Raw genomic sequence first — 22,705 nt, 5'->3', positions numbered from 1 at the left:
ATCGCAAACTTTTTTTTTTAAATGCATTCTTGGTGATTGAGAGACTACTTCTGAAACCAAATGCGTCACCATTACATTACTTAAAGGGTTTGGGTTTCCTGCTACTGGACACTCCCTTCTTAATGGCTCAGTGCTATAACTCGCAAAGCACAGTATACTGACTTGTTGGACCAGCGCTATTCCTCCTATGTGTCCCCTCACCGGTCACATGACATTGTCACACGGCTGTAGCATTCGTTTTTTTACAACAGATCATAATGTACATATATTACTTAACCTGTACTGATCCTGAGTCACATACTGTATTATACTCCAGAGCTGCACTCACTATTCTGTTGGTGCAGTCACTGTGTACATACATTACATTACTGATCCTGTACTGATCCTGAGTTAGATCCTGTATTATACTCCAGAGCTGCACTCACTATTCTGTTGGTGCAGTCACTGTGTACATACATTACATTACTGATCCTGAGTTACATCCTGTATTATACCCCAGAGCTGCACTCACTATTCTGCTGGTGCAGGCACTGTGTACATTACTGATCCTGAGTTACATCCTGTATTATACTCCAGAGATGCACTCAATATTCTATTGGTGCAGTCACTGTGTACATGGTTATATTCCAAATCTGCATTGATAATTTCTCTGGTTGTTGTAGGAAACAGTCAGCAAGTTTTCCTATAAAACACCACTTCCTTAGTTCCTGTATGGTGTGTGGAGGGTGGTTTCACTTTTCCTATATCATATTATTGTACGTTTCCAAGAATGGAAATTGCTCAAACAGGTATTACACAAGACAGATGGTTAATACATAAAATTCTTTATCTGTTTCCCTTTAGAAAAATATTTTGACATGAAAAAGAACCAGTGTAAGGATGGACTGGACATCTATAAGAAGTTTCTCACTAGAATGACTCGAATCTCCGAGTTCTTAAAAGTAGCAGAGGTGAGGACGGGCTTGCTCCATACCGGATGTTAAAGGGACCCTGTCCTCACAGAATGGCCACGTACGGGCGCTCGGTGCTTCACAGCGTGAAGTGATGTGTGTGCATTAAAATACCCATCGGTCAGTGACTTCTGCCGCTTCCAGCGCTGCTCAGGACCCTCTCCTGCATTGTGACCACAGCTCTGATTTGTTGTCTCACAGTAGACTGTTAGTTTTTCTTACTGTAGCCCTTTATTAGACAGTCACTAGATCAAGTGTCCAGTTTCTGCTCTTACTTTATTCCTGCTGATCCTGAGTATTCCGCTTTTATTTATTTATTTTTTTAAATCCATCTTAAAGATGAAAAAGATTGGCCTTTTGATTTGCTGCGTGTTTTTATGGTCTGACAAGGGGGCGTGGCTGACAAAATCCTCTGGGGCGTGTATTTGGCCTGCTCTGCATTATTGCCCTATGAGCCACACCCACTTGTTAAAACTGTAAATAATAAAGTCTAGATCTCTGGAGCCGTATGGTGGAATTTACTAAAAACAGAATACTCGGAGGAGCTGCGGGAATAAATAGCAAGAACTGGGCACTTTTGACCTGGTGACTGCTCCTCTTTAAATTGAGAAAAATGACTTCCATTCCGCACAGAAGACTGTGTAAGCCGGTGGTCACAACTGCAGTCACCTGGTACAGAAGATCGGCGCTGCGGCGATGAGTGAGCATTTTAATGTACACATATTACTAATGACTGAAACCACCCTCCCGTTATGCCTGTGGGTAGTATGACACAGGAGAGCAGAAGCGAAGAGATAAAGCCCCCTAATTTCCGGCTGAGGCGCGCCGAGGCCCGTCCCCTAATTTCCGGCTGAGAGACGCCGAGACCCGCCCCACCCTTTGGTGTTGGTATTGACGTTTGTCTTGCTCCTCCGGCTGCTCCTTTCTGTGTCACCCGGCCATGTTAATATTTGGATATTATGGAAACTGGACAGAATGACTTGGATTTTTATTTTTATTTTTTTTCTCTCCTTTTTATAGCAAGTCGGGATTGACAGGGGAGACATACCCGATTTATCACAGGTAAGGGGACGTATATTAAGTCTTCTCTTGTTACGTGTAGAGGATATGACACTGTGTAAGGTCCGTACAGGCAGCCATGACTGTCTGCCACAGCTGTTAGTAATTTCTCCTGACTCCCCCATGTACACTGTTCAGCCGAGCATGCATTTTATTTAAGTAGGAAGGATTCAGTAAGCTACCAAAACCTTATGCGAACGCCTTATCTCTCTTGAGAACAATGGATTGGGCATGTGAAAATCCAGCATGCCCAATCCTTCTTAGGCAGCATCCGCAGCTTATGTATGGCAGATGTACACACTGCATGTATGGAGAACCGGCTTGTACAACGGCATTTCAGAAGTTCTCTTCTATTGCCCTTCAAAATCCCCCCACTTGACGCAATTGGTGATGGCATTGTGACGTCCGCTAGGAGCCTACTGAAGACCCCCGTGTCTGCCTTGTTGGTACAGCTATGACGCCCAATGGTAATTGTGCAATTTACTGCAATGCTACAGGAATACACTGTACTGTATAAACCATCACATATTTCCCTATATTGGAGAACAAATAAAAAAAATCATGAATATATATAAAAGTTGAAATCTCCCCTCCCCTTTTCTCAGAACGTAAGTAGTAAAAGCTAATAATGAACGAATCAATTTTTAGGACCGTGTGAACCACTTGCTGGCATCCCCATCACCTCTTCTGATTTGTATGCCTGCCTCATAGCAGCGTGAAACGAGACCCCGGGGATGCCGGCAGGTAGGGCCCTACGTGTCCCCTCACTCTTATGTGAAAACTACAGCTCACTCAAGATACAAGCCTCATATGATGCCATCCACTGAAGAATAAAAATATGGTTACTAAAGCCACATTTTTGGGGGGGAGGTGGGGGTGTTTGTGCAATTTTTTTTTCTAACCAGTAAAACCAAAAAACTATAAACTGGTATCGCCTTATCCGTTCTGACCTGAAAAATAAAATTACCCGGTCATTGTTACCCAAATTACTGGATTTTTTTTTTATTCTCATATTCGATCCCCCTTAATTTTTCCCCCCATATTTTATAGTAATGGGGTTTTACGGGACCTTTTAAGGGGTTCTACAGGATTTGTTAACAGTTTAGCCAAGAGCAGGAGGTACATGAAAAAAAAACCCATCGGTCTTCACCTAATCAATCACCTGATGCTCCGGTGGTCCCAACTGGCCTCTGCCCACTCCATGCAGCATTTGCGTGGCCCCTGCGGTGACGGCGGCATCAAACATTTTAAGTGCACGATATTTGACGGGTGATTTCAAAAGGTGGAACAGATCGTGTTTTTTTTTTTTTTTTTTTTATATATTTTTTCTTACATTTTTGCAAATCTGAGACTCCCATTCCGTGTCTCGTATCATTGGAATATGTCGTATTGCTGCATATAGATGAGAACACGTCGGTTATTTACGTACTTCTAGGTACGATGGTCTCCTGGAGATTGGGGGGAACTCCATGATGACTACCTCCCTGGGGTTTTCCCTATCTGTTTGTCATACACGAACTCTCCACCTCTGATGCACAAGTCTTGCGGTTCCTTTGTGGATTATCGGCAATGGCGCGGGCCGTCATGGGAGAATGAACTTGTCCAGATCACACAGCAGCCGCACACGGACTCATTACTGTAATCCACTCCGTCACGGCCAGAGGAATGTGTCGGGGAAACTTCTTTCCTCGTGGCATTTAGTGAAGAATTTCCCAGGTTTCCTCCGTCCAGATGTCTGGGCTCCAGCTGTAGAGATTTCTTTGATACACGGCATCGGCAGCGGCTTTCATCATGATTTCTGGGGTATTGATAATCAATGACTTGTTCAGGCAGCCGTAACGTGCTGATGAGCAGTATCCAGGCTCGGATTTGTTAAAGGGTTAGTCCGATCTTGTAAGCTGAGGTCTTAATGATAGATTATGCTATATGTTTATGATCGGTGGGGGGTCTCCGTCAGTGTTTTGACCCATGTGGACAGACTTTTGCATTTTATCTGGTTGCTGCCAATTTAGTATTTTCATTGGCGCCACCTGGTGTTCAGGGTGTATATGTGCACGTCCATCTAGTTACTGGAGTCCTGGTGGTCGTACATGCCTAGTAGGGTCTCTGTATGGCCAGATACTGGTCACTACAGCTCAACCAATAGAAATGGCTTTCTGGCCTGCTTGTCAGGAGGGGAGCTCAGCCTCCGCTGTACATGGCCATAGAGAAGTAACGAGAGACTATATTGTCAGCTGCCAGAAGGGGAAGGAGACTGATTCTGTCCACAAATAAGCAGCAGCCCCAATTTGAGTAGGTGGTGGGCACTCTTTTAACATGGCTTCATCACGCCTCTAAAATGTTAAGGTTTTATCTTAGAAAAGCTGTAACCAAAAATGACTTCAGCTCTGATGGGAAATGATTGTTTGCTATGGGCTGAGTTTTCCTATGTAGCTGCCGCCATTATAGGCTGGTGTGAATTATCCGTGCCCGCTGTCTCCTTTTCTGCTTCTTTTCTTGTGCCAGCCCCGGTTTGTTATAATGCTGAATAAATGTGAAGTTGGATGTGAACGTCTCGCTGCCGGATACTCGTCTGACTTAGATGTTTTCTCTTCTCAGGCTCCAAGCAGTCTGCTCGATGCCCTGGAACAACACTTAGCCTCGCTGGAAGGGAAGAAAATCAAAGATTCGACAGCAGCAAGCAGGTAGACGCAGACGACGGACTCATTGTCATCTAGTGTGTGGTACATGGGTGATTTCTGCAGATCCTAATATGCAGATATCCGGATCTGGCTAGCCCCTCCCGAGTGGGGGCCTCGGCGACCTCTGTGGGGGCCCTCCCGAGTGGGGGCGTTAATCCTGGAGAGGTTAAGCTCTCGGGTGTGTCGGTCCTCAGACACCAGGCGGCTTACATATGCTGCAGTCCTCCAGCCGGATGAGATGAGACGCCATTAAATCTGGATGTTTTCTGTTTGGCTGTGATCGGTGTTCTCCGCGGTGTATGGGGCGCGTCTGCTGCTGCCATTTGTTTTAATCTACCGGATTAGTGCGGAAATTGATTCTCCAGGATGGAGATCACATTAACTGTTTATCTCCCTGGTATCAGTGCAGGCTATTGGATAACTTGGGGGCTGTACGGTCTGTTCCCACCTAAAGAAATGATCCATTTCCCCTCCTCACAGGGCGACAACACTTTCCAACGCGGTTTCATCCCTCGCAAGCACAGGTCTGTCTCTCACCAGGGTGGATGAAAGGGAAAAGCAGGCGGCTCTGGAGGAGGAGCAGGCCCGGCTGAAGGCATTGAAGGTAATGTACCCGTCTGTGTCGGACACAGTGGGACTCCCTTGTCATCTGCAGGAACTCATCTCTGGTGGTAGATTTTTTTTTTTCCTTTAATATCACTGTTTCCCCTTTATGACTTATTTTTCGATTCCTCAAGGAACAGCGTCTTAAGGAGCTCTCCAAAAAGCCTCACAACGCTTCCACCACCACCTCCTCCCCCGTATCGTTATCGGCCGGGAGCATAAACACGACGGCTGCTATCGACCTGTTCTCCACGCCGACGTCACTAAACAGGTAAGTGCTTATATTCTGTAACTAATCCAACAGTCCGGAAAGACTGCTAATCCGGCACCTGCAAGGCTGAAAGTGTCTCCACCGTTGCTTAGGTTTGTTATTGCTTTATATCGCCTTCTCTTAAAGGGGTAGCCCCATTTCGGTCGTTTATAGCATATGCACAATGCTTTGTGCAGGCACAACGTTCTCTGCTCTCAGGTTAGGATGGTCCGGCTGTCACCGAGTACCGTCTTTGACTCCGGTACGGAGCAGCGGGTGTCTGTACCTACCTAGGAACCAGTACAACAAGTGTCAAATCTGACCTCCTATCCAGGCTCCTGTTTTGTTAATGACGACCTCTGGTTTTGAACAGTTTGTCCTGCTGGAAGACGTCTATCACCGTCATTGCGATATACTTTGAGTAGCTCCACAGACAAGGACGAGATCCACGGATGATCCTGACTGGGGATTTCGGGCTGTCAGGATCATGTGCGAGGGATCATCTCCGCCTGCCGTATCCTGTCTCTATTCTCCCCATCGGTTTTATTACCTTTTTATCTTTTGCTTATCCGTTATTTGCCCGGTGGCTTCCTCTTCTTGCTAAAGTTCACTGATAAAAAAAGATGTGAAGGACTTTAGTCTCCACCATGACTAATGCAACATGGAAAATAAACTCCATTACTATCTCTGACTCTGCACTGACCTTGCCGACGTCTCATTGATTCCTAGACCTTGGCTTTAGTATTGGTTGGTGTATGAGGGTCCGTCTGACAGATCACGTCTCCTCAGTCACTTTGTTTATGGGATTGATTGCCAGTAAGTGATCTAATACGATAAGGTGATGATGATACAATGATAGGTTACATTGATGACGATTCGATGACAATGCTATAGTGGGATACGACGTCGTATGGTCCATGTCTTGGCCCGGCGGCGGCGGCTGCAGACGAGATATTCGCGTGGGCTGCGTGTAACGGCACAGACATAACACTGCTTGTACTTTCTCCTCTCAGCAGTTCCAAGCTGCCAAATGACTTGCTTGACATGCAGCCAAGTTTCCAGCCAGCCGTTCATCCGCTGAGCGCCGGGCCACCAGTAGCAAGTACGTGGGGAGGTAAGGAGCGTGCCGGAGTGTTATCCTAAGCCTGTTAAGGTTTAGCCAAATCATGACGTGCCCCCGGGCAGCAGGTCGGCTTTTCTGTATTAATAGGACGAGTGCACAGTATAACATGGGTGGGAAATGAGGATATAGGAGCTTTCATGGCATATTCTACTGCTCGGGGGCAGCGGAGCTGAGTGTAGCAAACTGGGAACACCGGTCATATATATAATAACATTACTGACGGCTCCATGCTGGAAAACCTGAGTGTGCTTGTCACATGAGACAGACCACCGTCATCTCCCAATGCGAGCGTGGATGGAACCAAAAGACCCCTTTTTAGTGTGCACTATATTGCTTGAGAATAAAAAAAAAATTGTCTAAAATTGCAAACTTTAGAACTTCAATATCTGATTGTAAAGATGTCGTTCCAACTTGGCATGTTACCACCTATCCTGGTAACCGCTGTGGGTCCCCTTGATCTTGAGGGTGGGTCTCTGCTGTGAATAAGGGGGCCTTGGTCCAGCATGATCAATACGCCACTCCATGGCAGCTGGGGGGAGAGGGGGCACCGCTCCATGGTCGCTGGGGCTCACAATGATCAGTAAGTTATCACCTATCCTGTGGCTTGGTAGCTGCTAATTTAAGGCAACCCCTTATACAGTTAGGTCCATATATATTTGGACAGAGACAACATTTTTCTAATTTTGGTTCTAGACATTACCACAATGAATTTTAAACAAAACAGTTCAGATGCAGTTGAAGTTCAGACTTTCGGCTTTATTTGAGGGTATCCACATTAAAATTGGATGAAGGGTTTAGGAGTTTCAGCTCCTTAACATGTGCCACCCTGTTTTTAAAGGGACCAAAAGTAATTGTACAGATTAAATAATTGTAAATAAAATGTTAATTTCTATTACTTGGTTGAAAACCCTTTGTTGGCAATGACTGCCTGAAGTCTTGAACTCATGGACATCACCAGACGCTGTGTTTCCTCCTTTTTGATGCTGTTCCAGGCCTTCACTGCGGTGGTTTTTAGTTGCTGTTTGTTTGTGGGCCTTTCCGTCTGAAGTTTAGTCTTTAACAAGTGAAATGCATGCTCAATTGGGTTGAGATCAGGTGACTGACTTGGCCATTCAATAATATTCCACTTCTTTGCTTTAATAAACTCCTGGGTTGCTTTGGCTTTATGTTTTGGGTTATTGTCTATCTGTAGTATGAAACGACGACCAATCAGTTTGGCTGGATCTGAGCACACAGTATGGCTCTGAATAAATCAGAATTCATTCGGCTGCTTCTGTCCTGTGTCACATCATCAATAAACACTAGTGACCCAGTGCCACTGGCAGCCATGCATGCCCAAGCCATCACACTGCCTCCGCCGTGTTTTACAGATGATGTGGTATGCTTTGGATCATGAGCTGTACCACGCCTTCACCATACTTTTCTCTTTCCATCATTCTGGTAGAGGTTGGTCTTGGTTTCATCTGTCCAAAGAATGTTCTTCCATAACTGTGCTGGCTTTTTTAGATGTTTTTTTAGCAAAGTCCAGTCTAGCCTTTTTATTCTTGATGCTTATGAGTGGCTTGCACCGTGCAGTGAACCCTCTGTATTTACTCTCATGCAGTCTTCTCTTTATGGTAGATTTGGATATTGATACGCCTACCTCCTGGAGAGTGTTGTTCACTTGGTTGGCTGTTGTGAAGGGGTTTCTCTTAACCATGGAGATTATTCTGCGATCATCCACCACTGTTGTCTTCCGTGGGCGCCCAGGTCTTTTTGCATTGATGAGTTCACCAGAGCTTTCTTTCTTTCTCGGGATGTAAGAAACTGTAGATTTTGCCACTCCTAATATTGTAGCAATTTCTCGGATGGGTTTTTTCTGTTTTTGCAGCTTAAGGATGGCTTGTTTCACCTGCATGGAGACCTCCTTTGACCGCATGTTTACTTCACAGCAAAACCTTCCAAATGCAAGCACCACACCTCAAATCAACTCCAGGCCTTTTATCTGCTTAATAGAGAATGACATAACGAAAGGATTGCCCACACCTGTCCATGAAATAGCCTTGGAGTCAATTGTCCAATTTCTTTTGGTCCCTTTAAAAACAAGGTGTCACATGTTAAGGAGCTGAAACTCCTAAACCCTTCATCCAGTTTTAATGTGGATACCCTCAAATGAAAGCTGAAAGTCTGAACTTCAACTGCATCTGAAATGTTTTGTTTAAAATTCATTGTGGTAATGTCTAGAACCAAAATTAGAAAAATGTTGTCTCTGTCCAAATATATATGGACCTAACTGTATCTCCTGCATTAATGGGTCTATATAGGTGTCTGCTGTAAGTGTCATAGACTTTCTCTCTTACTAACAATCTCTGTTTTTCTGCCTCTTTCCTCTAATCTTCTTTTCTCTGTTTTTTCTGACCTTTCCTGTCTCTGAACTGGCGGCGCAGATCCTTTCGCTTCTTCCGAAGCTGCCGATGAGTCCATCCCAAATCTTAATCCTTTCCTCAGTAAACATAGCGATGGGGCCCACCTACCCATTAAATCCACCGATCCGGCCAGTTTCACTGCTAAGACTCCTAACCATGACATATTTATTGGTAAAGTACCCTCCAGTCTATGTCTATTAGCTCTGGTGATGTCTGTGGTGACCCCAACTCAGTTATACTCATCTTCTCACATTATCTACTTTGTCGCTTACCGTAGGCCCACTTGGTGCCGTCACCCAGATTATCATTACGGTAGGCACTGTATAGTCTACACATGTCACAAGCCTCTATCTAATTTTGGTCAGTAAGCATTTTTTGCAAAAAAAAAGTTTCATAAAAAAAATTAAATGTTTTCTACAGCCTGTATGTATCACAGTATTTACCAGACGCAGAATGAGTTAATAGAAATCAGACAGTGAGCTCATCTGACATCGCAGGGGAGAAGAGTAGAGGAAAGGGTTACAGATGAGTTCACCGATAACTGATTCTGTGATACATAGAGGCTGCAGAAAACAAAACTAAGCAATGTTTTTAATAAAACCTTAAAGCACAAATGCATTTTAGCCAGAAATTTGTGCATTTAGTCAGAACAATGTCCAGGTGAATGAGTCTGATGTGCAAAAAAAAAAAATTGATGGGGACACTAAATAAGCGTTGTACCCCCTTCACTCTCAGGATCTGTGGGCATCCCAGAAATAAAGGCGATGGCCTATCCTAGCAATATACCGTCACTCACTAATATGGGAATGGGATTAAAATATCCTGATAGATAATGGAGCTGAGCTGCAGTACCATACACAACCTGTAGTCGGGGGTGGCGCTATTACTGAACAAAAAACAGCACTTTAAGGTTAAAAAGTTACAGAACTTTTCATTATTCTTTTCTGGCTTTTACATAAAGTTCTCCCACTGTATGGGTCCGTACGTAGCTTTTTGCTGCCGGCCCGAGTGTATAGCATCCATATTGTGTGCGGTAACGCCTGTTGCGTGTTCAGACCCGCGCCTATTAACTCTTCGTTCTTTCTTTTACAGACTCTTTCTGCGGGCCTCAGGTCTATCTTAATGCTTCCCATTTCCACACTGAACCCTCTACAGTAGCTGGCCTATATGGAGGTAGGTAATAACCAGAGAAAAAGCCAGAAAAATGAAATACGGTGCCTGGCAGACATTTCAAGGAGTTTTGCCACTATATCAATATCAGATCGGTGGGGGTTCGGCGCCCAACACCTCCGCCGATCAGGAGTTACCAGGTCCGACATCATCTGGATGCAATGATTGAGCGGCTCTGTTTACTGATTAAACTAACGATATCGTCGTGTTCGGCTGACAGTCTAATATGTTGACTGAATGGGAGAGATGTTGATCGCACATGTCTGATTTCGGGCTGCCGATCACTCTTCTCCCTGAGATGAGCTGCTGTCCAGTGGGTCATTTGGGGGCTTTCTCACAGAGAACACGGGGGCTCGGGAGAGTAGTATGAGATGGGGAACAAAATACCCTAATTGAATGAGATGACCATGATACTTTCCAGAGTCTGTGAACACACAACTCTCTTAGAGGGGAGAGGCTCCTGCTGCAGTCACATACCGGACAATGAAGAGGATATGATTCAGCTGAGATTGAGTGGGGGCCATTTAATGGTCACATAAAAGCAGCCTGTTCTCTAGGAACGGTCCTAATATACCCAGACTGTTTGACGCCGTGCGACCCGCCGTGCCGTGACTCCTCCAGCCAGCGAGGGAGTAAACCTCGGCCCGTTCAGCCTCCTATTATTTTGCTAGGTGAATGCCCATTAGTTGTCAGCTGCTCCCGTCTCCCTGATGCGTGAAGAGACAATAGCGAGCAAATTGTCTGCGTGTGAATGAGTGCTGGCAGGGGTTCAACCCGGCTAACGGCAGTGAATAGATCATCCCATCCACGCCTCCGCTAAGAAAACACATGAGCTTCCGTTCCTCCGATAGCACATGCACAGTGGGACAACCCCACATTTGGGTGGGACACCTTTTTTAAATCCAGCAGCCTGTCCTAATAATATTTTATAACTTTTGGAAACTGGGCGATCTGTCGGGTTTTCAGCCTCTGGAGGTGTCCGATGACAGCAAGCAGAGATCTTATAAAATTGTGAGAATTTTAAACTTTTCAAAAAACTTTCCGTATCAATTATACAGGGGGAGGTCTCTGTCTCATACCCAGGATGTGGCAATCTCTTATAGGATGTAAGCAGAGGAAGCATTAGGGAAGCACAGGAGAACAGACGCTGGCGGATACCTTAGGCAAAAAGTTTAAAACTCCAACAGTAATAAGAGATAAATTGCAAAGTTGCACTTTGCAATTTTACCCCTTAATTCCCCTCGTTAGTCAGGCATTGATGGGACTAGAAAAGCAAGCCTTAGTATCTGTATACAGTGCGCACGGTCAGCAAGTCCACCCCCACCGGCGTCTCATCTGCTCGCCTTTGTGTTTTGCAGGGTTTCCACCTTCTCTCGCTGTTCAACCACAGACCTCCGGTGGCCTTAATGTCGACTTTGATTCAGTTTTCGGCAACAAGTCTCCCACCAACATCAATTTAGATCCAACTGGTAAGAAATACAGGAATAATGAGCCACAGATGAAAGAGGCTGATTAGACAGTCCTCGTGTGTATCCGCTGGTTGCTGTGCTGCAGGCCGTACCCTAAAGTAATCCCACGTTCCTCCCGTTCTGGATATAAAGGCGTCCCATTGACAAAATAGTCTGCAATAAATGTGGGAGCAAAGATTGCCTTTAAGAGGTCATCTTATTTTATTGTCCACCTTCACAACAAAATATCCAGAGTATTTAAAACTAATAATGAGGATATTTTTTTTTTTTTAATCAAAAGCTTTTACTCATTAGTCTGTTTCCGAGGTAACAGACTACAAACAAAGCCAGTGTAGTCTGATCCTCCAGTCACGCTCTGTTATCACTGTACATTACTTATAGCACATCAGTTGAGCAGTTGAAAACAAGGATGGGCGTAGGATCACGATCAGACAATTTGGGGTTTTACAGCCTAAAATCTCACTAGATTTAATGGTGATTCCTAAAGTTATGCAAGAATCCACTGAATTTAAATGACAATAGCGCTGTGTTTATCCCCTTCCTGATATGTCTTCATATTTCCGGTGTTGGTTTGTGAAGGGGGCTTAGCAGCCGAATCTACTCCAGACACTGCAGGCGATGGCTGTATTATACAGCCAGTAGCTGTGATCAGAGCTGGCTCTGATCCCTGCTGTGTAACTATTGTGATGCTGCTGTATGTCACTGACAAGCCGCATTTAAATGGTCTAATGGGAAAACGTTAATTTGACAGTGTATTGGGAACTAAAAAAAAAAAATGTGAATTTCTTTTTAAAAATAAAAATATTTTCAGGCTTTTATTTGTTTTCTAAATATTTAAAAAGAATGTAACAAAAAATAACTATTTGTATTAAAAAATATATATATATATATATATATATATGTATGTTATAATTCGTAAAAATATTATATATATTTTTTAACCGGTATCTTAATTGTAAATTGTATTTGTATTTTATATTTTTTTTTCACAGAATTTTATTTAGTTCCCTTAGTGGACTTGACTCTCCAGCACATTATCAGATATGTGTGTAATAAATAAGTGTGTGTGTATATATCTCAAGCAGAGATCTTAAAGAGGTAAAACCCAAAATAATAGAAAGTTTCAGGACTTTTCATGAGCTTTATCTCTGTATTTTTGTGCTCAGGATTCGATGACATGGGGGGCCTGCTGAGGCCAACCGTAGCTTCTCAAAATCAGAGCATTCCCTCTTCCAGAAACCCCTCTGGCAAGCTCGTGTCTGATGACTTGGACTCATCTCTGGCCAACCTCGTGGGCAGTGAGTATGGACTGTGGTGGTTGTAGTGTTTCATGTAATTTTGTTAAATGTTGCAGCTCATTCAGTTTTGTTTCTCTATTAGATTTGGGTATCGGGAACGGGACAACGAAAAAGTGAGTACAAGCAAAGGCTTTTGATTAACCCCTTAAACCCACCCCAAGCCTGTTTTCACCTTCATGACCAGGCCAATTTTTACAATTCTGACCAGTGTCACTTTATGTGGTGGTAACTCTTCATCGGATCCCACTAATTCTGAAATTGTTTTTTTTTTCTTGACATATTGTACTTCGTTAGCGGTAAATTAAGATTGATAGTTTTTGCATTTATTTGTGAAAATATCAGTCTTGGTAAAAATTTGTCAAACTTCATAACTTTTAATTTGTATTCCCTTAAACCCGAGAGTTATGTCACACAAAATGGCTAATAAATAACATTTACCACATGTCTATTACTTTACATCAGAATCATTGTTGAAACAATTTTTTTTTTTTTTTTTGGTTAGGAAGTTAAAGGGTTAAATTTATTAGCATTTTTTTTTCCAGCAAAATTTACAAAACCACTTTTTTAGGGACCACATCACATTTGAATAGCCTTCGAGGGGTCTATATGACAGAAAATACCCAAAAGTTACACCATTCTAAAAACTGCACCCCTCAAAGTGCTCAAAACCACATTCAAGAAGTTTATTATCCCTTCAGGTGCTTCACATGAATTAAAGCAACTTGGAAGGAAATATAAAAATGTTTGTTTCTCACAAAAATGTTTATTTAGCCCCAATTTTTTTTTCATTTTCACAAGTGTAACAGGAGAAAACACAGTGCGATTTCTCCTGAGTTCACAGATACCCCATATATGGGGGAAAACTACTGTTTGGGCGCACGGCAGGGCTCGCAAAGGAAGGAGCGTCGTTTCACTTTTTGAACACACAATTGGCTGGAATTGAGGGTGGACGCCATGTCGCGTTTGGAGTGCCCCTGGTGTGCCTAAACAATGGAAACCCCCCACAAGTGACCCCATTTTGGAAACTACACCAATAAATGAATTCATCTATATGTGTGGTGAGCACCTTCACAGAATTTTTTAATGTTGAGCCGTGAAAATAAAATAAAAAAATTAAATTTTCCCTCAAAAATGTTGCTTTAGGGTATGTGCACACGATGCAGAAATGAAGCAGAAAATTTCTGCAGCATTTCTGCATCTCCCTGGCAGAAAAAACGCATGCAGATTGTGTATGCGTTTTTCCTGCAGAATACATGCGGATCCACATGCAGATTCACATGCGTTTCCGCATGCAGATTGACAAGCGCTTTCCAGGCGATTTTAGCATCACCTGGAAAGTGCTTGACAACTAGGTCACACTATATAAATCCATGCAAACAGCATGGATTTATATAGTGTGACCCGAGAGAGTGTATATACTTACCTCCGATGGCCCGCGCTGTCCTGCTCACTCCGTTCTCCCGGCAACTTTGAATTGAAAGACCTGCCGACGTCAGCGTCACGTGACCCTGACGTCAGCGCAGGTCCTACAACTCACTGCAAGTGCCGGGAACCAAGCGGGAGCGCTGTGCGGGCCGACAGAAGGTAAGAATACATTTATTTTTTATTTTATTCTTTTTTTACAGCTTTTTTAATGGTACCTGGGTGTGGATGAGACTCTCCTCTCCTCCACACTCGGGTACCATCCGCATATTAGAACGCGCCAATAGCGCAAGTACAAATGCAGTCTTGCGGAATTGGCGCGTTCTAATGCAAGTCAATGGCGGCGAAATCGCCGCGTTTCCGCAAAATTAATTGACATGCTGCGGATTTTTGACCGTAGCGTTCACGCTGCGGAAAAATCCGCATCATGGGCACAGCACATGCGGATTTCCATTGGGGAACATTGCTTCACTTCTACCATGCGTTTTTCATGCGTTTCCGCGGCGTTTACGCAACTGCAAAAACGCCGCGGAAACGCATGAAATACGCATCGTGTGAACAGTCATTCAGCCCCATTTTTTTTTTTCACCAGAGTAACTGAGAAAAATAAACCCAAAAATGTGTTGAGCAATTTCTCTTGAGTACTCCGATATCCCATATGTGGTGGAAAACTACTGTTTGGGTTCAGGGCCGGGCTCGCAAGGGAAGGAGCGCCATTTGTCTTTTTGAATGCAAAATTGGTTGGAATAGATAGCGGACAGTCATGAGGGCTTGTTTTTTTGCGGGACGAGATGATGTCTTTTAGTACCATTTTCATTCACATAGCATTTTGAGCGCTTTCTATTCTGATTTTTGGGAGGCAAAAAAACAGCAATTCAGGAATCGTGTTTTTTTTTTATGCCATTCACCATGTGGTAAAAGTGATAAGGTAGTTTTATTCTTCGGGACAGTACGATTACAGCGATACTACATTTGTGTTTTTTTTTATTATCATTTTTGCGCTTTTTAACACAATAAAAACTATTTTTTAGAAGAGAAAAATAATTTTTTCATCGCTGTATTGAGCTATAGCTATTTTTCCGCTGATGGAGCTGTATGATGGCTTGTTTTTTTGACGGACAAGATGACTTTTTCAGAGATATCATTTTTATTTCCATTTGACTTTTTGATCGTGTTTTTATTTAACTTTTTCTGTTGTGGTATGATGAAAAGGAAGTTTTCTAACCCGTTTTTTATACCAAATGTGTACTTTTTTTTACTAATATGTGTATTGGTATAATTTTTAGATAGATATAGTGGTCCAAAAGTAGGTGGCCAGATAGTGTAATAAGGTTATGAAGCGGGAGATTTATCAAACAAAATCCAGTAATTTTAGATAACATTATGTGGAGTGATGAAGCATTATCCGGCCATATTAACAGACATAATTGTATTTACTGGTATAATGAGAACATGCATTTAACATTAGAGCAACAACTAGATGAGCCTGGTGTCAATGTTTGGGGCGGTATTTCAAGTGTTGGTGTTTTAGGACCAATATTTTTTGATGGAACAGTCACAGGAGATAAGTATCTCGAATTCTAATGAATCAAGTTGTTTCCCAGTTACAGCAACAGCCTAATTCAAATGACCTTTATTTCCAACAAGATGAGGCCCCTCCACATTATTCAAGAGTGGTCCACGAGTATCTTGATGAAACATTTCCTAATAAATGGATTGGCCAAAGAGGCCCACTTGATTGGCCAGCACGTTCACCAGACTTGACCCCAATGGATTTTTTCTTTTGGGGAGTACTCAAGGACAAAGTTTTATAGTCGAAAACCAAAAAGTGTCAGTGATTTGAAAAATTACATAAGAGATGCATTTCAAGAAATTATTACCCAAAGAGACTTGTGCAAAAAAGTTTGTCGAAGCGTAAGAGGCGACTTCAAAGCTGTGCAAATTGTAATGGAAAACAGTTTGATAAAATTTTAAGGGCTTTTGTATTATTGTTCAGAATAAAATTTAATTGTCAATGTTATGCTTGTGTTAGTAAATATAATTTTATATATAAATCAAAATAAATGTTATTTATTAACCAATGGAGGCCTCGATTTGGAGCCACCCCCAAAATTAAAAATAAAGGGAACACTCAAACAACACATCCTAGATCTGAATGAATGAAATATTCTCATTGAATACTTTGTTCTGTACAAAGTTGAATGTGCTGACAACAAAATCACACAAAAATCATCAATGGAAATCACATTTATTAACCAATGGAGGCCTGGATTTGGAGTCGCCCCCAAAATTAAAGTGGAAAAACACTACAGGCTGATCCAACTTTGATGTAATGTCCTTAAAACAAGTCAAAATGAGTCTCAGTATTGTGTGTGGCCTCCACGTGCCTGTATGACCTCCCTACAATGCCTGGGCATGCTCCTGATGAGGCTCAGTATTGTGTGTGGCCTCCACATGCCTGTATGACCTCCCTACAATGCCTGGGCATGTTCCTGATGAGGCTCAGTATTGTGTGTGGCCTCCACATGCCTGTATGACCTCCCTACAATGCCTGGGCATGCTCCTGATGAGGCTGAGTATTGTGTGTGGCCTCCACGTACCTGTATGACCTCCCCACAACGCCTGGGCATGCTCCTGATGAGGCTCAGTATTGTGTGTGGCCTCCACGTGCCTGTATGACCTCCCTACAATGCCTGGGCATGCTCCTGATGAGGTTGCGGATGCTCTCCTGTGGGATCTCCTCCCAGACCTGGACTAAAACATCCGCCAACTCCTGGACAGTCTGTGGTGCAACGTGACGTTGGTGGATGGAGCGAGATATAATGTCCCAGATGTGCTCAATCGGATGCAGGTCTGGGGAACGGGCGGGCCAGTCCAGAGCTTCAATGCCTTCATCTTGCAGGAACTGCTGACACACTCCAGCCACATGAGGTCTGGCATTGTCCTGCATTAGGAGGAGCCCAGGGCCAACCCACCAGCATATGGTTTCACAAGGGGTCGGAGGATCTCATCTCGGTACCTAATGGCAGTCAGGTTACCTCTGGCGAGCACATGGAGGGCTGTGCGGCCCTCCAAAGAAATGCCACCCCACACCATTACTGACCCACTGCCAGACCGGTCATGCTGAAGGATGTTGCAGGCAGCAGCTCGCGCTCCATGGTGTCTCCAGACTCTGTCACGTCTGTCACATGTGCTCAGTGTGAACCTGCTTTCATCTGTGAAGAGCACAGGGCGCCTGTGGCGACTTTGCCAATCCTGGTGTTCTGTGGCAACTGCCACGTGTCCTGCACGGTGTTGGGCTGTGAGCACAACCCCCATCTGTGGACGTCGGGCCCTCATACCACCCTCATGGAGTCGGTTTCTAACAGTTTGTGCAGACACATGCACATTTGTGGCCTGCTGGAGGTCATTTTGCAAGGCTCTGGCAGTTCTCCTCCTGTTCCTCCTTGCACAAAGGCGGAGGCAGCGGTCCTGCTGCTGGGTTGTTGCCCTCCTACGGCCCTCTCCACATCTCCTGGTGTACTGGCCTGTCTCCTGGTAGCGCCTCCAGCCTCTGGACACTACGCTGACAGATACAGCAAACCTTCTTGCCACAGCTCGCATTGATGTGCCATCCTGGATGAGCTGCAGTACCCGAGCAACTTCTGTGGGTTGTAGAGTCCGTCTCATGCTACCACAAGTGTGAAAGCACAACCAACATTCAAAAGTCACCAAAACATCAGCCAGAAAGCATTGGTACTGAGATGTGGTCTGTGGTCCCCACCTGCAGAACCACTCCTTTATTGAGGGTGTCTTGATAATTGCCAATAATTTCCATCTATTGTCTATTCCATTTGCACAACAGCATGTGAAATTGATTGTCAATCAGTGTTGCTTCCTAAGTGGACAGTTTGATTTCACAGAAGTTTGATTTACTTGGAGACATACTGTTACGGGTCCGGGAAGTGGAACCTCTGAGCTGCAATACAAGGGGGAAGTCCTTGTAAGGAAGCGGGTGACTCCCAGGGAGGGCAAGCAGGTAGTCACAGCAAGTGACGGGGACAGTCTCTGGGTAGACAGGCAGGTGGTCATGGCAAGTGATGGGGGCAGTCTCTGGGTAGATAGGCAGGAGGTCACGGCAAGTGACCGGGGCAGTCTCTGGGTAGATAGGCAGGTGGTCACAGCAAGTGACCGGGGCAGTCTCTGGGTAGATAGACAGGTGGTCACGGCAAGTGACCGGGGCAGTCTCTGGGTAGATAGGCAGGTGGTCACGGCAAGTGACCGGGGCAGTCTCTGGGTAGACAGGCGAGGCGGGTACCTGACAGGTAGCTGGCGGGCGCTCCCAGGTGAGCAGTCAGCAGACAAGGCAGGTAACAGGCGAGTAACTGGTGTACGCTCCCAGGTGAGCGGTCTGACAGACGAGGCAGGTAACAGGCAGGTAACTGAAGGACGCTCCCAGGTGAGCGGACTGGCAGACAAGGCAGGTAAGTAGAAGATGCTCCCAGGTGAGCGGTCTGACGGACTAGGCGAGTAACAGGCTGGCATGCAGGACGGGAAGTCAGGCTAGCAGCGGAACCTGAGGGCTGAAGCACAGGTGAGACACAGTGCAAACAACATAGCTCGGGCACCTCCATTTTGGAGGAGGTGCCTTATAAATGGGAGGTCCTCCGGCAATTGGCCGGGGACTCCTTAGGACGGCGCGCGCGGTCCCTTTAAGAGCGGGGGAGCGCGCGCGCGTGCCCTAAGCACACTGCCGGGGAAGGAGCGCGTGCCGGAAGCAGCGGGGAGAGAAGCGCTGGAGGACGCTGCGCCAGGAGTGGGGAGGTGAGAGGGACGGCGTCTCTGCCTAGCACGGGGCAGAGACGCCGATGCTACAGTACCCCCCCCCCCCCCTTAGGCCCCCTCTTTTTTTGGGCAGAAAGAAATTTTTCAAGGAGAAGCGAGGCGTTGATGTTCTCCCTGGGCTCCCAAGTTCTCTCCTCAGGACCAAACCCCCTCCAATCTACCAGAAAAAAGGTCTTTCCTCTTACCCTCTTGGAGGCCAGAATACTCTCTACCTCAAAGACGTCATCAGCGGAAACCGGAGCAGGAGGGGCACCTGGATTATTGGAAAAAGAGTTAGACAACGGGTTTGAGGAGAGACACATGGAAGGAGTTAGGAATCCGTAAGGTGGCCGGGAGTTTTAGTTTGTAGGCCACCGGATTTATTTGCCTGAGGATTTCGAATGGGCCGATGAAGCGAGGACCTAACTTGTAGGAGGGTATCTTGAGCCGTACATGTTTGGAGGAGAGCCAAACCTTGTCTCCCGGACGGAATTGAGGCGGATCCAGACGTCTCTTATCAGCATATCTCTTCATCCGCTCGGAGGACAGAAGAAGTGCGGATCTAGTACTCTCCCAAATGGTAGAAAACTCGCTGACAAGAGACTGCGCGGCAGGGTTGTCCACAGAGGCGGAGACGGGAAACGGAATCCGGGGGTGCTGGCCAAAGACAACAAAGAACGGGGATTTGGAAGAGGACTCGCTCTCGTGGTTATTGTAAGAAAACTCGGCCCAAGGGAGGAGGTCCACCCAATCAGAATGGTGGGCATTAACAAAGTGCCGGAGATAGCTGGTAAGGATCTGATTGATCCGCTCCACTTGACCATTGGACTGAGGGTGGTAAGCGGAGGAGAAGTCCAGGGTGACGTCCAGCAGTTTACATGTGGCTCTCCAGAAGCGCGAGGTGAACTGAACTCCTCGATCCGACACGATGTGGAGGGGTAGGCCATGAAGACGGAAGATATGGCGGATAAAGTCCTTAGCCAGCTCAGGTGCAGATGGAAGACCAGGCAGGGGAATGAAGTGGGCCATTTTAGAAAAGCGGTCAGCGACCACCCAAATGACAGTACACCCGGCAGAGACAGGAAGATCGGTAATGAAGTCCATAGCGATGTGTTGCCACGGGGCAACAGGTATGGGAAGCGGCAGGAGATGACCAGCTGGTAAGTGTCTGGGAACCTTGTTGCGGCCACAAGATGAACATGCAGAGACGAAGTCTACCACATCCTTACGCAGGGTAGGCCACCAGTAATGCCGGGAAATGAGTAGGAAGGTCTTTTTTTGGCCGGCATGGCCAGCAAGTTTAGAAGAATGACCCCAGTGAAGAACCTTCTCACGGTCAGGAGGCGCCACGAACGTCTTGCCGGGTGGAAGACGAGTCAAATCCAGGGGGGCCACATTCATCACCTTGGAGGGGTCGATAATGTGCATAGGCTCCTCCTCTTGGTCGGAGGACAGGAAGGATCGGGACAAGGCATCAGCTTTGACATTCTTGTCCGCCGGGCGGAAATGAAGGATGAAATCGAAGCGGGCAAAAAACAAAGACCACCCGGCCTGACGTGGATTAAGTCTCTGGGCATTTTGGAGATATGCCAGGTTTTTGTGATCCGTGTAGATGATCACCGGGTATAGAGCCCCTTCAAGCAGGTAATGCCACTCCTCCAGCGCCAATTTAACAGCTAACAGTTCTCGGTCTCCAATGGAGTAATTGCGCTCAGAGGAGGAGAAGATTTTAGAGAAGAAGCCGCAGGTTACCATTCTCCCGGAAGAAGACTTTTGGGTGAGCACCGCTCCGGCTCCAGAGGAGGAAGCATCAACCTCCAGGTAGAACTGTTTGTTGCAGTCCGGACGGTGCAGCACAGGGGCAGAGGAGAAGGCTTGCTTCAGGGAAAGGAAGGCCTCCTCAGCTTCGGGTGGCCATACCTTGGGATTTGCTCCCTTACGGGTGAGCGCAGATATGGGCGCAGTCCGAGACGAGAAGTGAGGAATGAAGAGACGATAGTAATTAGCGAAGCCCAGGAATCGCTGTATCGCCTTCAAGCCCTCCGGACGGGGCCACTTTAGGACAGCAGAGAGCTTCTCGGGATCCATTCGCAAACCCGTCTGGGAGATAACATAGCCCAGGAATGGAAGAGAGGTCTGCTCAAAAAGGCACTTCTCGTATTTAGCATAGAGGTGGTTCTGCCTGAGCCTCAGCAGGACCTGACGAACATCCCTCCGGTGTGAGGGAAGATCCGGAGAGAAGACCAAGATGTCATCCAGGTATACCACCACGCAGGAGTAAAGAAGGTCACGGAAGATGTCGTTGACCAGTTCTTGGAAGACGGCGGGAGCATTGCAGAGACCGAAGGGCATCACACTGTACTCATAGTGTCCGTCACGGGTATTAAATGCTGTTTTCCACTCGTCTCCCTGACGGATACGGACCAGGTTATACGCTCCACGTAGATCCAGCTTGGAAAAGATCCTGGCGCCTTTAAGGCGATCAAATAACTCGGAGATGAGCGGAAGGGGGTATTTATTTTTAACCGTGATCTGATTGAGTCCTCTATAGTCAATACAGGGGCGTAGCGAGCCATCCTTTTTTTTGACAAAGAAGAATCCGGCTCCAGCCGGGGAAGTAGACTTCCGGATGAATCCCCTGGCCAGATTGTCCTCTATGTACTCAGACATGGCCCGGGTTTCGGCCGCAGACAACGGATAAATACGCCCACGGGGTGGAGTGGCGCCAGGAACCAGGTCAATCGGGCAATCATATGGCCTATGAGGTGGCAATGTCTCTGCTTCCTTCTTACCAAAGACGTCAGCATAGGTCCAGTAAGGAGCCGGAAGACCGGGTAAATTAGCTGGGGTAGGTGGAGGACGAACCGGACGAACCGGAACCAGGCAGGTCTTATGGCAGTCCGGCCCCCACCGGAGTACTTCACCGGAATGCCAGTTCAACACGGGTTCGTGTGTTTGGAGCCAAGGTAGACCTAGCAATAGGGAGTGGGAGAGTCCGGGCAGCACATGGAAGGAGATTACCTCAGAGTGCAGCATTCCCACCTGCAGGGTTATGGGTTCTGTGGCGAGCAGGATGGTCACCAGAAGGAGTCTTCCATCCACTGAGGCGACCGACAAGGGTTCAGCCAGAGACTTGGTGGGAATACGGTATTTCTCAACCAGGGACTGGGAGATGAGGTTTCCAGCGGATCCAGAATCCAGGTGGGCGAGTTCAAAGTGACGGGTCTCTCCCCAGGAGATAGATACAGACAAAGTCAGGGTTGGAGAGGATTTATTTTTGTCTAGGGCGACCTCTCCGAGCGGTCCTAGACACTGGAGTTTCCCGGCCTCTCCGGGCAGGAACGAATCAAGTGCTCCTTACTGCCACAATAGAAGCAGCTCCCCTCGGCTCGGCGAGACTCTTGGCGAGATTTGACCATCTTGGTCTGGTCGACCTGCATGGGCTCGGGTGAGTGTGCCCGGGGAGTGACAG

The 22,705-nt window shown here is 46.1% G+C and overlaps 1 protein-coding gene across 9 annotated transcripts in view; it reads left to right on the top strand.

Moving 5' to 3' along the window:
- PICALM (phosphatidylinositol binding clathrin assembly protein) overlaps window positions 1–22,705 on the top strand; it is a 72,052-nt gene that overhangs the window by 26,633 nt on the left and 22,714 nt on the right. For 2 of the 9 annotated variants that reach the window (XM_073661976.1, XM_073661938.1), the window contains exons 7-17: window positions 844–950; window positions 1,971–2,012; window positions 4,608–4,693; window positions 5,171–5,294; window positions 5,434–5,564; window positions 6,560–6,657; window positions 9,093–9,242; window positions 10,164–10,244; window positions 11,600–11,710; window positions 12,877–13,008; window positions 13,091–13,121. In XM_073661976.1, coding sequence (XP_073518077.1) covers window positions 844–950; window positions 1,971–2,012; window positions 4,608–4,693; window positions 5,171–5,294; window positions 5,434–5,564; window positions 6,560–6,657; window positions 9,093–9,242; window positions 10,164–10,244; window positions 11,600–11,710; window positions 12,877–13,008; window positions 13,091–13,121 — 1,093 coding nt within the window. Of the gene's footprint in view, window positions 1–843; window positions 951–1,970; window positions 2,013–4,607; window positions 4,694–5,170; window positions 5,295–5,427; window positions 5,565–6,556; window positions 6,658–9,092; window positions 9,243–10,163; window positions 10,245–11,599; window positions 11,711–12,876; window positions 13,009–13,090; window positions 13,122–22,705 lie in introns of all 9 variants that reach the window. The other 7 variants (XM_073661947.1, XM_073661921.1, XM_073661969.1 and 4 more) reach the window with 5 other exon arrangements.

This window comes from Phyllobates terribilis, unplaced genomic scaffold, assembly GCF_046119375.1.
Source record: "Phyllobates terribilis strain yellow unplaced genomic scaffold, ASM4611937v1 Scaffold_2__4_contigs__length_985480577, whole genome shotgun sequence".
NCBI lineage: Eukaryota > Metazoa > Chordata > Amphibia > Anura > Dendrobatidae > Phyllobates > Phyllobates terribilis.
The sequence above is the reverse complement of the archived record's forward strand: the minus strand, read 5'-3'. Positions and strand labels throughout refer to the sequence as shown.